At 39.0% G+C, this 14233-nt stretch overlaps 1 protein-coding gene across 1 annotated transcript in view; it reads left to right on the top strand.

The window, feature by feature from the left end:
* The window catches only part of POLA1 (DNA polymerase alpha 1, catalytic subunit), a 186151-nt gene that overhangs the window by 68212 nt on the left and 103706 nt on the right, over positions 1–14233 (top strand). The window contains exons 30-34 of the mRNA XM_082219941.1: positions 592–724; positions 1948–2079; positions 2225–2399; positions 6565–6746; positions 7929–8060. Of these exons, the coding sequence (XP_082076067.1) occupies positions 592–724; positions 1948–2079; positions 2225–2399; positions 6565–6746; positions 7929–8060 (754 nt within the window). The remainder of the gene's footprint in view (positions 1–591; positions 725–1947; positions 2080–2224; positions 2400–6564; positions 6747–7928; positions 8061–14233) is intronic.

The raw sequence follows: 14233 nt of genomic DNA, 5'->3' as shown, positions 1-14233 counted from the left end.
TTCCCTCCATGACAGAAGATATGGGGAGCCTGCCCTCACCCCTGCTTAGCTCCTTGGTAATCCGTGGTGTGGTATAGTGGTTAGAGTGTTGGACTAAGACCTGGGAGACCCAGGGTTCAAATTCCCACTCAACGATCCAGCTCACTGCATGACCTTGGCCATTTTCTTAGCCTAATCTACTTCACAGGATTGTTGTGAGGATAAAATGCGGTGGAGGACAACTATGTACATGACTGTGAACTCCTTGCAGGAAAGGTGGGGTATAAATGTGAAAATAAATAAACAACCACTGGAAACTGGTTAACCTTTTGTGGCATATTTGAATAAATTTACACTTGCGTTTTGGAAAATGCTTAATAGGAAAATAAATGTTAGCTTAATTATTACTAATGTTTGGACTGGTAGCGTGCATCCCATGGAGCTAGTTTAAAGTTGTGGTGGTAACCTGGTATTCCACCTGAAGAAAATATCTACACAAAAGTAATTGGAAAATATTCTTCCCGTAAATTCTGAGGAACATAGTGTGCTGCAGGTGCGTACTGTCTGTTTCTCAAAAACGTGTTTTCTCACACGCCTAAACTTTTCTTACAGCTATATAATTGGTCAGATTCTTTCTGACCAACCCCGAGATGCAATTGTAGAAAACATTCAGAGGAGGTTAATCCAAATTGGAGAAAATGTGGCAAATGGCAGCGTTCCAGTAAAACAATTTGAAATCAACAAGGTAAATAGTTTTGGTTTTTTTAACTGTTATGCCTGAATTTGTTTGAATGTATTCCATTCTCTCCTGGTGTCCATTTTTTGTGTTCATGGTAGCTGATCTTTTAGCAATTGCAGAGAGCATTTCTTAAAACATTTTAAAATTCTGACAGGAACAAAGAAAGTTAAAAAGAAAAAAGAATCTAAGTTTTAATCAGAGAGGAAGGCAAGATTTGTCTAGTGTAAGCCAAATTTGTACATAAATCTTTCCCTCAGATCTGTCTTTTTGCTCCCCCCCAAACCTCCCCCTCCAAACTGAACCAAGGCTTACAGTAGGGAGTGCCACACTTTCTCAGCATGCTGCTTTTCATAAACCCATATTTCAAGCATACGTAGTTTAAATAAGAGTTAGGGAACTTGTAGCCCTCCAGGTGTTGTTGGACTACAGCTGCCATCATCCCTGACCGCTGGTCGTGGTAGCTTGGGCTGATGGGATTTGGAGTCCCAACAGCTTTTGGAAGGCGACAGGTTTCCCACCCTTTATTTCAGTCAATATATTTCTGAGCAGGTCAAGCATTTTTCTCAACCCCTGTAGGTGGGGCATGCTTGAACAGAAAGAGGAGCAGGTATGTATACAGTTGGTTAAACATTACAAACAAGATCTGAAAGCAGTACTCTCCTTTGTTGTAAATCCCCAACATTTGATATTTGGTCTGACCGTGGAGATTCTGTTTTGCTGCAATGACTGATGGAGAGCTCTTGATAGATGGACTGTTCATGAATCTGTGCCATCCATTTTAAAAGCACCCTCTTTGACTTGGTCATTCCCTTTCTATCCTGTAGTATATATTTTAAGTTGACTTTATTTCCTCTCCTTCCAAGTTTCCTGAAGTATTCTGACTTTACCCATTCTCCCTGTCCATTTATTTTAATCAATGACATCATTTATCTCTTCTGAGGGAGTGAGCCATTATTTGAGCCAAGTTAGAAGGGACGGATCTGCTCCTTAGCTTCTTGACATCATTCTGAATTTCTGTCTGCGTTGCTATCCTTCTTGAGTTTTGTTGCCCAAGATGGCAACTAGGAAGGAAATGCCCAGGTAAAAATAAATAATCTCATTTTACAAGCCAGTTTATGGAAAGCAACAGACACAGAACCTAATATTTATGCTATTTCAAACGTTGATGAATTTTGCAGTAGTTTCACCAGCAATTTCCCCTCTGTATTCTTTTTCTTTGATATATATAGGCATTGACAAAGGATCCCCAGGACTACCCAGACAAAAAAAGTCTGCCTCATGTCCATGTTGCCCTGTGGATAAATTCTCAAGAGGGTAGAAAGCTGAAAGCTGGAGATACCGTGTCGTATATTATCTGCCAGGTAAAAATGTTCAGATTCATTTTAATTTAATAAAATGTTTATTAGTGCGGTAAATACTGTTAGCGATACGTTGTGTGCCAATACAACCTTATACGTAACTACAAGAAACCAATAAACCTTTCTTTTTTGTTTCTTCTTTGTATAGGATGGATCAAATCTGAGTGCTAGCCAGAGAGCATATGCTCCAGAACAACTGAAAAAACAACCGAATCTTGCTATTGACACTCAGTACTATCTGTCGCAACAGATCCATCCAGTAGTGGCTCGTATTTGTGAACCCATAGATGGAATTGACTCTGTCCTTATTGCAGCATGGCTGGGTTAGTATTGCAGTTCAGTATTTACTTTGCGATTAAAGGTAAAGGGACCCCTGACCGTTAGGTCCAGTTGCGGATGACTCTGGGGTTGCGCGCTCATCTCGCTCTATAGGCCAGCGTTTGTCTGCAGACAGCTTCCGGGTCATGTGGCCAGCATGACTAAGCCGCTTCTGGGGAACCAGAGCAGCGCACGGAAACACTGTTTACCTTCCCGCCGGAGTGGTACCTATTTATCTACTTGCACTTTGACGTGCTTTCGAACTGCTAGTTTGGTAGGAGCTGCGACCAAGCAACGTGAGCTCATCCCCGTTGTGGGGATTTGAACGGCCGACCTTCTGATTGGCAAGCCCTAGGCTCTGTGGTTTACACCACAGCGCCACCCGCTTACCACTTATTAGTAATTAGCGTATGGCAGAGCAATCCAACCCTGCCTCCTCCAGCTGTGCACGATGTGCTGTAGGGGACTTGTATTAAGCCAAGGTACCCCTCAGCTCTGCCAACTGAGCTGGCTAGCCACTGGCAAACCCCCCACCCTTCTTGTGGTATCCCAACCAGCAGACAGCCCCAAACAGAATGTTCACATGGTGGGGCTAAACTATCCCAAAATCCACTGGATACCCAGCTGGTCTCATTGCAGATGGACAGTGGCATTGGACCAGTCCTGACCCAATTACTGTGCCAAGTTAGAATCAAGCCCTATTGTCCACAACTACCACCACAGTCATCCGCGACTGGACCTAACGATCAGGGTTCCCTTTACCTTTACCTTTACCACCACCTTCAGCAGTGTTACTACTATTTGAATCAATGTTTTCATATGCTTTAAGCTTATCTTAGACTCTCCAACTGCTAGTGATAGTGTTGGCCCAATGCATGGCTGTTTGTTTGCTTACTTAATTTGTCTTTCTACTAAATGATGCTCGAGGCAGCCAAAACTAAATTACAAAATAAAATACAAAATAAAATACGAAACAATAATACATTCCCATAGGCAGTGGTAGCAAGGCCTGTTTGTATCACTTATTCTCAAGGTAAACTCTGTTCAGCAAATTTTAGGATGTTAATTTTTCATTATTCTGACCCACCTGCACACATCCTCAGGAAAGGCAGTGCATAAATTAAAGGGGGAAATAATTAATAGCAATTATAAATAATAATGTTAGAAAATTCTTCTGACCAAGATTAGGATTCAGCATTTCAAGAATACGTAGGCACAGTTTGCGCATCATTGTAAATCGTAATTAATGATTTACTGTAAGGTCACTGATCTTGCCTGCTTTGCTCTTCCCCACCGGTGAGCAGAGAAAACAAACAATTCTGGCATAGCCTTATCATGTTTTGTTTCATTGTTTTGTATGGCTCAGTACGACTGTAATCCACAGCATAACTTTATTGACCTTTCAGTTTTAGCCAGCTAAAAATAATCGACAGTGTAATCCTATGCATGTCTACTCAGAAGTAAGCCCTATTTAATATAGTGGGGCGAAACTATTGTTAGTGAAAAATGCTTTCAGAGTTAAATCTTTGTGGTCTAACTGTTAACCAAACAGGGCTATAAAGTACTATACAATTATTTTTCAAAAAGAGATTCAGGTTGGAAGCCTCTAGGTGGCAGCACTAGACACTATTTCCCTTTTATTTTTCAAAAGCTTTAATGAGTTATGCAGCAGGGTGATTAACTTTTAAACTTGCATAGCTCTCAAGTAAGAATGGGGAAGAGTGGTCCCCCCCCCCGTATTAGCTTGTTTATTAAAATAACTAATTTTGAAATAATCACCCTGCAAATGGAAACTTTAGTCTTTACAAAATATTTCCTTTAAGCATAAAAATTACATTTAACCTGAGTACTATTACTTATTAACTGAAATTTAATTTTTTACACTTTTCCCCAAGGCATGATCATATGAAAGCTTATTAGACTATTCTTGCTGTTAATAGAATGTAATGGCTTTTAAAGTAAGAGATGAGTTTGTGATCTAAGATTCTTCTACCTCTCTACTTAATTTGGGGAATCCTAAGCGAATTAATTATTAAAAGCCTGTATATGAAAAAATAATTCACAATTAATTTTGACAGGTTAACTCATAAGCAAGAGAGATCAGTTCAAACAAGTCCTGGGGTTTCTCTTTTCTTTTTCTTTTTAAGGACTCTGATGGTAAGATGTATTGCTTCCATGAAATTTACTGATCGTTAGTTTTGTGTTATTTTTATTTCTGTAACTTAATGCTGAAAGTGGATTCCTTGAACCAAGTAATTGTCTGTGGAACAAAATACAATATTATTAATCCAGGTATTTACTTAGGTGTCCTTAAAATTATACCTCTTTATTTGCTTGGTTTGCTGTGGGCTTGAATCAGGACCACAGTTGGTTATGTTGTTTCCAGACAAAATAATTATTAATGCTAAAATGAAGGTTGGTGTAAATTGCTATTGATGAGCACCATTGACATCAGTAGAGCTCTGATTCACACAAACTGTATCTGAACTTCTCATAAATGAAGACAGATGGCTTACCTATACCTCTTTGTTTCTGTATCTCCAGTTCCAATATATATTTTTTTCTGATAATATTAAGTAAGGTTATCCATGCTACAGCATGAAAGCGGGGGGGGGGGGGGATTCTATTCAATATTACTACTTAAATATATTTTAAGAGTCCCCCCCTTTCTGATTAATTCTAACATGATGCAAAATACTACGATAGAAAATGGTATTCAGTAAGTTTTCCTTTAGCACCTCTACATTACAAATAAACTCTTTTTGTAAGCTTGTTCTCTTATGAAAATAATCAGAATTTATTTTCAATTGCTAAAAGTGCTATTTGTCAAGCATCCCAGTTATAAAATATTTTAATGATAATGACTTTCTAAAACACTAAGTAGATGAAATTGGCATTCGTTTCAGACTTCAACCCATCAACCACTTCAGAATAGTATCAGAAGTAATAGTGGTACTTTTAGACTGCTCCAACGAAGGTAGTATGTGGCTTGAAGTCCTAGCGAATGTATGAAGTTGTAGTAGTTGAACACTGAACATACGTTTTTAAAAAAGCAAGTTGTTGAAATATTGTTTCACCTATCTTATGTTTTTACAATTTAAACTGGAATTAATTTTGTCAAAACCTATAATCCCTATCTAAATTCATTAAGCTAAAATAGATGCCCTGTCGGTCAAGGGTGTGCCATGTGTCAGTGTTAATATTCCTTATGCTGTAAAAAGCATTCCTTTTAATTCTTCATTAGTAATGATAAATTCAACTCTCTTCCTATTACACATGGAAGTTTTAAATAAAATAAGTAAGCAAGCCCTCATGACGTGAGCATTCTTGCAATACTTTTTTTTTGTCACTCCTGAAGGTGACGTACCTATTGCTTAACAATTATAATGACACTCAACCAAATTCTTATTCTGTATCCTTGTGTGTTAAATTAGTTACATTTATCTTTGATCCTGGCCGGCTGTTTAAAATGCATCTCTAAATACAAAACACATTAGTACAATAATAAATTGTTGCTCATATTTCCCAAACTTTCTGTGTTCTGGTAACCAAAAGTGCTTTTTTGTCTTCAATTCGCACTTTTTAAATACTGCTGCTGAATTTTAACAACTGCATTAGATTGAAACCTACATGCTGTTAACCACTGAGCCAAAATGAAATCGACCACTGCATTGAAGTCTGAGTTGGCAGTTGTGTACAGTCTTGAAGGAGTGGGTAATAGCAGTACAACCAGGTTTCTTTTAATGGAGTTTTTATATTCTCCCTTTCATTTTAATGATGCCATTCTGGTTTAAAGACTTTCCTAATAAAGATGCACAATTTTATTCAAATATTCTCTGTGTAACTTAAGAAAATAGCAATAAAGCTGTTCTCTAGGAGTAGCATCTTCGTAAACAAAATGTTCTATTGCATACTCCCCATGGTAGATAATGCATTGTGCTTGTTTTATTTATAAAGCAATTTTGTGTGAAAAGATAAGTAATTTCTTCATGTTACTCAGCTCTTCATCTTAAGTTTAAAATGGGAAAACGTATTCTTTTTTTTTTAAACACCTTTTCCTTAGGATTCAGTCTTCCTTTGGATTTTACAGTTTGTAATTCCTATTTGAAGCTGTATCAACTTAGATGAATTGCTTTCTACGGACTTTGAATTTATATTTCTTATTACCAGGGCTGGATCCCTCACAGTTCAGAGTCTCTCACCATTATCATAAAGATGAGGAGAATGATGTTTTGTTTGGAGGGCCAGTTCAGCTCACTGATGAAGAGAAATATAAAGACTGTGAAAGATTCAAGTTTGCTTGCCCAAAGTGTGGGACAGAGAACATTTATGACAATGTCTTTGATGGTTCGGTTAGTATTCTGATATTTATATTTTGAGAACAAATTCTCTGTATAGGAGATGGTATAAGAAGGAAAAGAGCCAGTTAGATTTTCTAAGTTTCCATAAGGGGCATTTGTATGTTAATGCCAAATCCAGTTTTCCATACTATTCTCATGTGCTTTTTCAAAGTGATACACATATATAGCATCTTAGAGCTGCTTACTTAATAAGGCCTATTCAGTGTCATTTGGCTACCCTAAATCAAGCTAATTGGAAGAGAACATTTTTTTTTTTTGAAGTTTCTGTTTTGTATTTTTACTTCCCTCTTCCCTTTTATATAGAAGTTTCTTCTATGTTATCTTTCCTGCTGTCTTCGTACATCAGACATAAAAAGTCATCGGGTACATTCCTGTCAAGGAGTGCTGCCAGAAAATCTATCTGTGACCTTGGATCAGAACTTGAATCAGAGCCAACTATTTAACTCTATTGCAATGTTATGCATGTACTAGTTATTGGCAAATTAGCAGGCTGTGGAGAAGTGAAAACCTTGAGAGTTAAAGCAAATAAATTCTGTATCTAAATTAAAAGAAATTATTTTAAGTTAATTTGGACAAACAGCAGATGTTCTGTGTTCCTCGAATCAAAACAAAGCAGTTCTTGGAAGCAAGCGAGAGGAAAAGGCAGGCACAGATCAGTAATACTTGGTAAATCCTTGACTTTGTTTCATTACAGCTGTAAATAAGATAGTTAATTGCATGGGGGCTTGACAACTTACAGATGGGCTAAGTGTAAGAAGAGCGGATGTCAAGCTCTGCAATCTCTTCCACCTGGAATTGCTTAATGTTGTTAGTGCGGGAGTGGTTGCTTGGATCACAAAAGTACAGATTTTTAAGCAGTAATAGAAAGGGGGGTGGTATGAAACTTGACTGCTCTTCAGTGCATTTCTTCATAATGAGAAATTTATTAGTTTGCTTTTATCTGTGTAGACAGACTGAAAATTCTGTTCGGCTAAAAAAGGTTGTAAATCTTCCAGTGAGACATTACTTCTGCTGCGGCATGTAAGATCCTGACTGCGCAGTCAGAGCCACAACAAGAATACTAGGACAAGAATACCACTTTGCCTTAGAATGTCTGTCTTTGAACTTTATACTTGCACAGGACCTTTTGCAAAGCTGTTGTTTATACTGATTTTTGGTCTCTTAAATCCGTAGGGCCCGATGATCGAAGCCAGCTTGCGACAGTGTAGCCAAAAAGACTGTCGTGAATCTCCTCTAATGTACCTAATGCAAATTAACAACAAGCTAAACCTGGATATAAGAAGTCATATTAAAAAGTACTACAGTGTGAGTAACTGTGTTCTTTAAGTTTATATTTAGTCCCTCATATGAGCAACACCCCTTCCTGTCCTGATCCTGGCCCAGTTCAGACACCAACATCTTGATCCTATAAAACCATGGTTTACTGAACCAGTAACTACCTGTGTGCTGGCATACTCTCATCTCTTCCTTCTTCTCATGTTTCTTACTTGGGTTGAAGATATTTTGGTTTCTTAAACTGGTTTCTCATGTCTGAACCAGGTAATTGCTTAAACAACTTCCTTCAGATACGGTTGTATATACCAATTTCTTAAGAGCTAAACATTTGCAAATCATATGAGAGAATTTGCTTGGCCTTGTTATCGGACTGTGTTTGTACTAATTCAGAAGGGTTGGGGAAAGGAATCCTTTAACTTCAGTGTTCGCACTGTGTAGGCTTTCTTATGTGCATTTCTGTGAGAGTTGTAAATTCAGATCAGGGATCGCTTCTTTTGAAGGTAAGTATTTCACATTTAAGCAACTCAAAATCATATAATTAAGAATTTTTTTTAGGGTTTTCTGAGGACTACTCACATGAATGGCTCTGAACTGATTTCACAGGCCTTTGTTCGTTCCGTGGTTAGTATTAAAGTTTAATCATGCAAACCAGATATTATTTTAAGCAGCGGAATTTGGTTTGTATTTAACGAACAATGTAAATCTAGTGAGAACACCAAAATCTGATAAAGTGTTTTTAATTAGGACATTTCCTAACTTTTTAGAAATGTTTGTTCATATTATTTTTCAGAATGAGGCAACAATTTGTATACAGTGGTGTCTTGGTTTGCATACATTTTGGATTACAAACACCTCAAACCTGGAAGTGCATGTCCCGGTTTGCAACCTTTTTTTGGATTACAACCCATTTTAAATAAATTATTTTGGGAGGCCCCATTACAAACGGACCTCCGGAATGGATGATGGTTGTAAATCAACGTACCATTGTATTAGATGCTTCCACGCGGTGTCAGAGCTCCACATATTTTAATGGCCTTATCATTTGTATAAATATCAACATGATAATTTGAAAAGATTTTTGCAAATTACTCCACTGAAATCAAGTTTGGTTCAACACACATATTGAGACCTTTGGTTAAATATTGGTTGCACTTTGTTGGATTATCCACACCCTTCTTCCACCTCAGCTCTTATTCCTAGCCACTATGTAAAGATTTTGACCTTCCTCTTCTCCCATAGAAGCTTACAAGCATCCTTGTTGACAGTTTCACTATGGTTCCAGGTAGCTTCTGATTTAGTCTCTCTAACACAGTGCTGAAAGTTGTGCATGGAAATATTTTCGAAAACTGGGATCAAGAAAGATTGAAATGCTGGTAGGGTGAAAGAGGAGCAACCAATTACTCTTTGCTGATGGAAAACACCTGGGTGCAAACAGTGGCTATCTATACCTACTCCGTATCTTTTAGGAGCAGCAGTATGAAAATGGAGAGAGAGGGTGACCACTGCAGAAGAACTAGGCATTAGGGACAGGTTCACATTTCAGCTGCCTCCCCGTGTTCTATCTCTGGAAAAGAAGAAGCATGGAAATGTGGAGTGCAGAAATACTCTTATCAGCGGCACTCACTTTTAAAAAATGCGTATTCCTGAGTTACAACTCCTGTAAATATTGCGCAACTTCACAGTAGCTCCAGCAGTAGGTTTGGGACTTGGCTTGCTGAAGTTTTTCATTCATATATTTTTGGAGTCTCCCCTACCCTTCTTAAAACTTAAAATAGTGTGGCTTTTTAAAATTTGCTTGCAGGGCAACTGGGTGCACTGCACAGCACAGTGCCAGTGAGTTCCCAGCCATGTGCCAAGGTTTAGTTTCATAAGCAGCTGTTCTTGCCAATAGATAGGGTCCTCTGCCCCACTAGCAATCAACTTAGTGTATAGGTCCCAGAAAATCCCCATTGCTCAGGGTGATGATGATAGGAGCCATAGTACATAACCCCTGTGGGTGTACACACAGACACTTATTTCTACCTCATTTTTCCTCTTTGCTCCAAGGAGCTCAACATGACATACATGGTTCTCCACTCTCCCCCAACCCAACACCTTTTCATTATTACAATAACCCTGTCTTGTTATGATTGCTGGCCCAACGTCAACTAGTGTGATTAATAATAATTTATTATTTATACCCCGCCCATCTGGCTGGGTTTCCCCATCCATTCATGGCTTTATTGTGCGGTCTGCATCTGAATCTTCCCAGTCCTGGTCCAACACTGTATCTGAAATGGGGAACCAGATGCTGTTGAACTCTCATTAGCCCCAGGTAGCATGGCCAGTGATCAAGGATGATGGGAGTTTTACTCTGTCCACATCTGGAGGACAGCAGGTTCCACATCCCAGCTCTCTCTATATTGTCTGGAAACAAAATTTTGCTTTTTTTGGTAAAAGATATTGGAGTGGTTCAAACTAATGGCGAGAACAAAGTTCCATTGAAAAATATTTGACAGAATCTTGAATTATTTTAGATATTGTTTCAGTGTGTATTGACACAGCTGCACAATACATTAATAATTTTGCTCAGGCTTATATGATACCTTACGTTCTTACCCACTTTGTATTCTTTCCGCAACTTAAGTATTTGTGTACCTGTGAATGTAGCGTTTTAATAAAATGGATGCACAACAGCCCAGATCATATAGTTAGCCCGAGATAATACAAATATTGTTTGTTATGTTCAGGCATCCATGCGTTAGGGTTCTGTTTGGTTTTTGTTTTTACATGTGTGTCATATTCAAATGTCATGCCCACATGTAAGCAGCATATGTACTTAGGTGGGCTGGGAGGGCACAGTCTCTCTCCTCTACCACATATAGTAGCAAGGTTGAGGGAAGTCATCATCTGAATTGGACCCTTGTAAATGTTGTGCCTATATTTGAGGTGACTTGATTCTTTGAAACTGCTTGGTGATAGTTCTTTACTTCTTCATAGTGTTCATATTATCAATACCACATGTTTAATTTCTCCTTGACTGTATGCAGGGGCGTCTTACCCATAGAGGCTAGCGGCGCAGGGTGCCAGGACGCCAAGTTCTGGAGGGTGCCAGGGAAGAGGCGGAGGCTGGATGCGGCATTTCCTGGCATTAGCTTGCCACCCTTGCCTGCCTCCACCATGCCTTGCCGAAGCAGCACCGCACCCGGAGCCTCCGTCTGCCATGGCCACCGCAGCACAAAGCGGCCAGCTGAACCGGGAGGCGCTGCATCCAGCCTCCGCTTCTTCCCCGCCGGAGGAGCTGCCCTCCAACCACTGCCCGCCTCCTCCAGCCCCGCTGGCAGCGCCATCCTCCGTAAAAAACTCTGGGAAACGGGGGGGGACGACACCGGAGGGAACTTTGCACCACAGTGCCGGATATGTTTAAGACGGCCCTGACTGTATGATTATTTGATTTGATTTAGTTGGACAACACAGTTCATATTGTTCACTCATAGTTGCTATTTTGGAGTACTTACTAAAAGCCAAAGCATTAGGGCTGGGGTTGTCAACCTGGTCCCTACCGCCCACTAGTGGGCGTTTCAGGATTCTAGGTGGGCGGCAGGGGTTTCTACGGCACAAGCTGAATCCCCCCTCCATTGAGCACTGGTGGGCGGTGAGGAAATTTTACCATCCAGAAAGATGCATTAGTGGGTGGTAGGTATGAAAAGGTTGACTACCCTTGCATTAGGCTGAGCCATACCATGATGTTGATTGAAAACTGCAAGATTGTATTTGCTTGGGAAATTATCTGTGATCTAGTAACATTTTTGCTGTTTTAGCAAACTTATTCCCCTTAAACAATAGCATGTCTTACTATTTTTTCCTCCCCCCCTTTTTTTACGATTTGGCTTCTCCAGTAATAAATTCCTTAAATATTCCCCCCACCATTCCAAATAATTTTAACTTTTCATTTTTTATCTGTACACATATTAAGCTTTTTAAAAAAGGACGACATCCTAAGATTTTATTCTTTCTTTTGGTTGCATTATTCTTTTGGAAGATTGATCTAGGTTTTAAACAATTTCTGCAGAAGAACAAATAGAAAAAAGAAAGAAATACTAGCTAATCTAAATTGGGGAATGAAGAAGGCTTTTTTAAGCATGAAAATTTCATCATCTTGTCAGCTGGCAGAATGCCTGCTGTGTGGATTCACAAAGGCTAAGAATTACACTTTCATGAAATTTTCCTCACTAACTGCCCTGGTTAATTTGAAAGATAACCCACTGTTCTAATTCATCCCTCAATTGGGTGGTGCAGGTTTTATCTTTGATCTGACAAAGCATTTGTGTTAATCGTTTTGGCCCTCTACTAGACACTCTTGGGATTGTGCTTTTACAATAAATGTGTCTGTGATAGCTCTTTAGTCTATTATACTTACAATAGATCCATAGAACTGGTAATTAATTCTGTACTGCTTTGGAAATGGGAAGAATAGGTGTAGCTCTGTCAAGTGCTACTGGAAGTTTGTTTAGCTGGTTCATTTTTGAAGTGTTACCCTGAGCTTTCAATGAAATATGTATGGTTTTAGAGGAGTTTGTTCTGAAGTGCGTGGCTATAAGTGGGTGATCTGTATCCGGCATGTACACTTTATAGCTTCTATAACTGATTCTCATGACAGAGTGGCATACGGTCCCCATTTAAAAATGTATATGTTATATAGGCATTAATTTCTTTTTTTAAAATTAAATATAGCCACCAAGTTCAGTCCATAACAGTTGGAAAAATACAAAGGCTAATGTATAACTTCTCAAATCTCCTTACCGCTCCTTGAGAGATTAATCCTTTAAGAAAAACATCATTTTTGTTAACAAAAAGTATTCAATCTGTAGCATAAAGTACTTGCTCTTGAGATTGACTACAAATACCCATCTTGTTTTGTAGTGTTTGTGTGCATTGTCACACAGCTATGCTGTTTTTACCAGATAATGTATTAACCCCATCTCAAGAACCTTTGTGTTGACTTTGGTGATGATATATCGAGATGTGTTTGAATCCATACAGAAGAGACGGACAAATGCCTTTCCAAAACATACACAAGATGGAATTGATAAAGGGAGCCAGTGTGACATAGAGTGTTCAACTAGACCTGGGATACCAGGGTTCAGATCCCCTCTCAGTCATGAAGCTGAATGGATGATCTCAGGTCCTTTTGAAGTCTATAGTTTTGTGTGGGTTGCCGGTCAGGTACTTGTAACCTCACATATAAGCTTCAGCATGATTTCTTCAGATGCGTAGAGACTCCTGTGTGTTTGTTCCAGTAAACAGACAGGTCTGGGACTTTGGTTCACCCCTCCGTCACTGTCAGGCATCCAGCTCCAAGGTAGTGGTGACATTGGAACTAACCACAGGTTAGGATCCTATATCAGTATTGCTGAAAGAATGCATCTGTTTAGGTCATGCCCCTTAACAGCTATGGTTTTCTGGTATTTGGGAGTTTGAGTGAACATGGAAAGCCCTTAATACAGCCCATTAAATTGAAATGGGGTTGGGTTTTTTTGTGTTGATTGAATATAATTCAATGTTTCTAAATAAAAGTTTGTATTTCTATCAGTTGTAATGTAGGGTGACCTGTCACTGAGTAGTGATTGTCAGCAACAAAATGGGAGGTCAGAAAATAGCTACGGAAGAAAGTGGGAAAAGGGAACATAAAGATGCTTTTCTTAAGGTGATATAGGAAATTCGTATGAGCTTTGAGTGTACTACTATATCTTGAAGCTGAATGTGGAAGTGAATGAAATAGTATTGTGGGTTTATATGTTTAGTTTAGCTCACGATGTACATTGTTAAATAGGGGTGTACCTGGCATAACATGCATCTCTAGGATCCATGGTGCGGTTATTCCTGTTGTGATGCAAGGTTACTTGAGTTGCATGCAAAGGATTGTAAAGCACTCGCTGAATTTTCCTCAAAGCCTGATCTCAGAATAATCCTTCAGCTGGCACAGATTGAATTCATTCATCATAAAGTTATATATTCCACGTGACTTCTACTTTCCACAAAAGGAAATGATGACCAATGCCTTCATATTTCCAAAAACTAGACACTGATACACCTTGCTATTTCCCATATTTTGAATGCATTATACTTAAAGGCAGCCTCCTTCCATGTTCCAGTTTTTTCTCTTAAATAAGATCTCACAAAGCCTTGATATGACCGTTGGTGCCCACCAATCCAGGTGTATT

This window comes from Podarcis vaucheri (assembly GCF_965113315.1).
Source record: "Podarcis vaucheri genome assembly, chromosome: 4".
Lineage (NCBI taxonomy): Eukaryota > Metazoa > Chordata > Lepidosauria > Squamata > Lacertidae > Podarcis > Podarcis vaucheri.
Note: the sequence above shows the minus strand (reverse complement) of the source record. Positions and strands in the feature narration are given on the sequence as shown.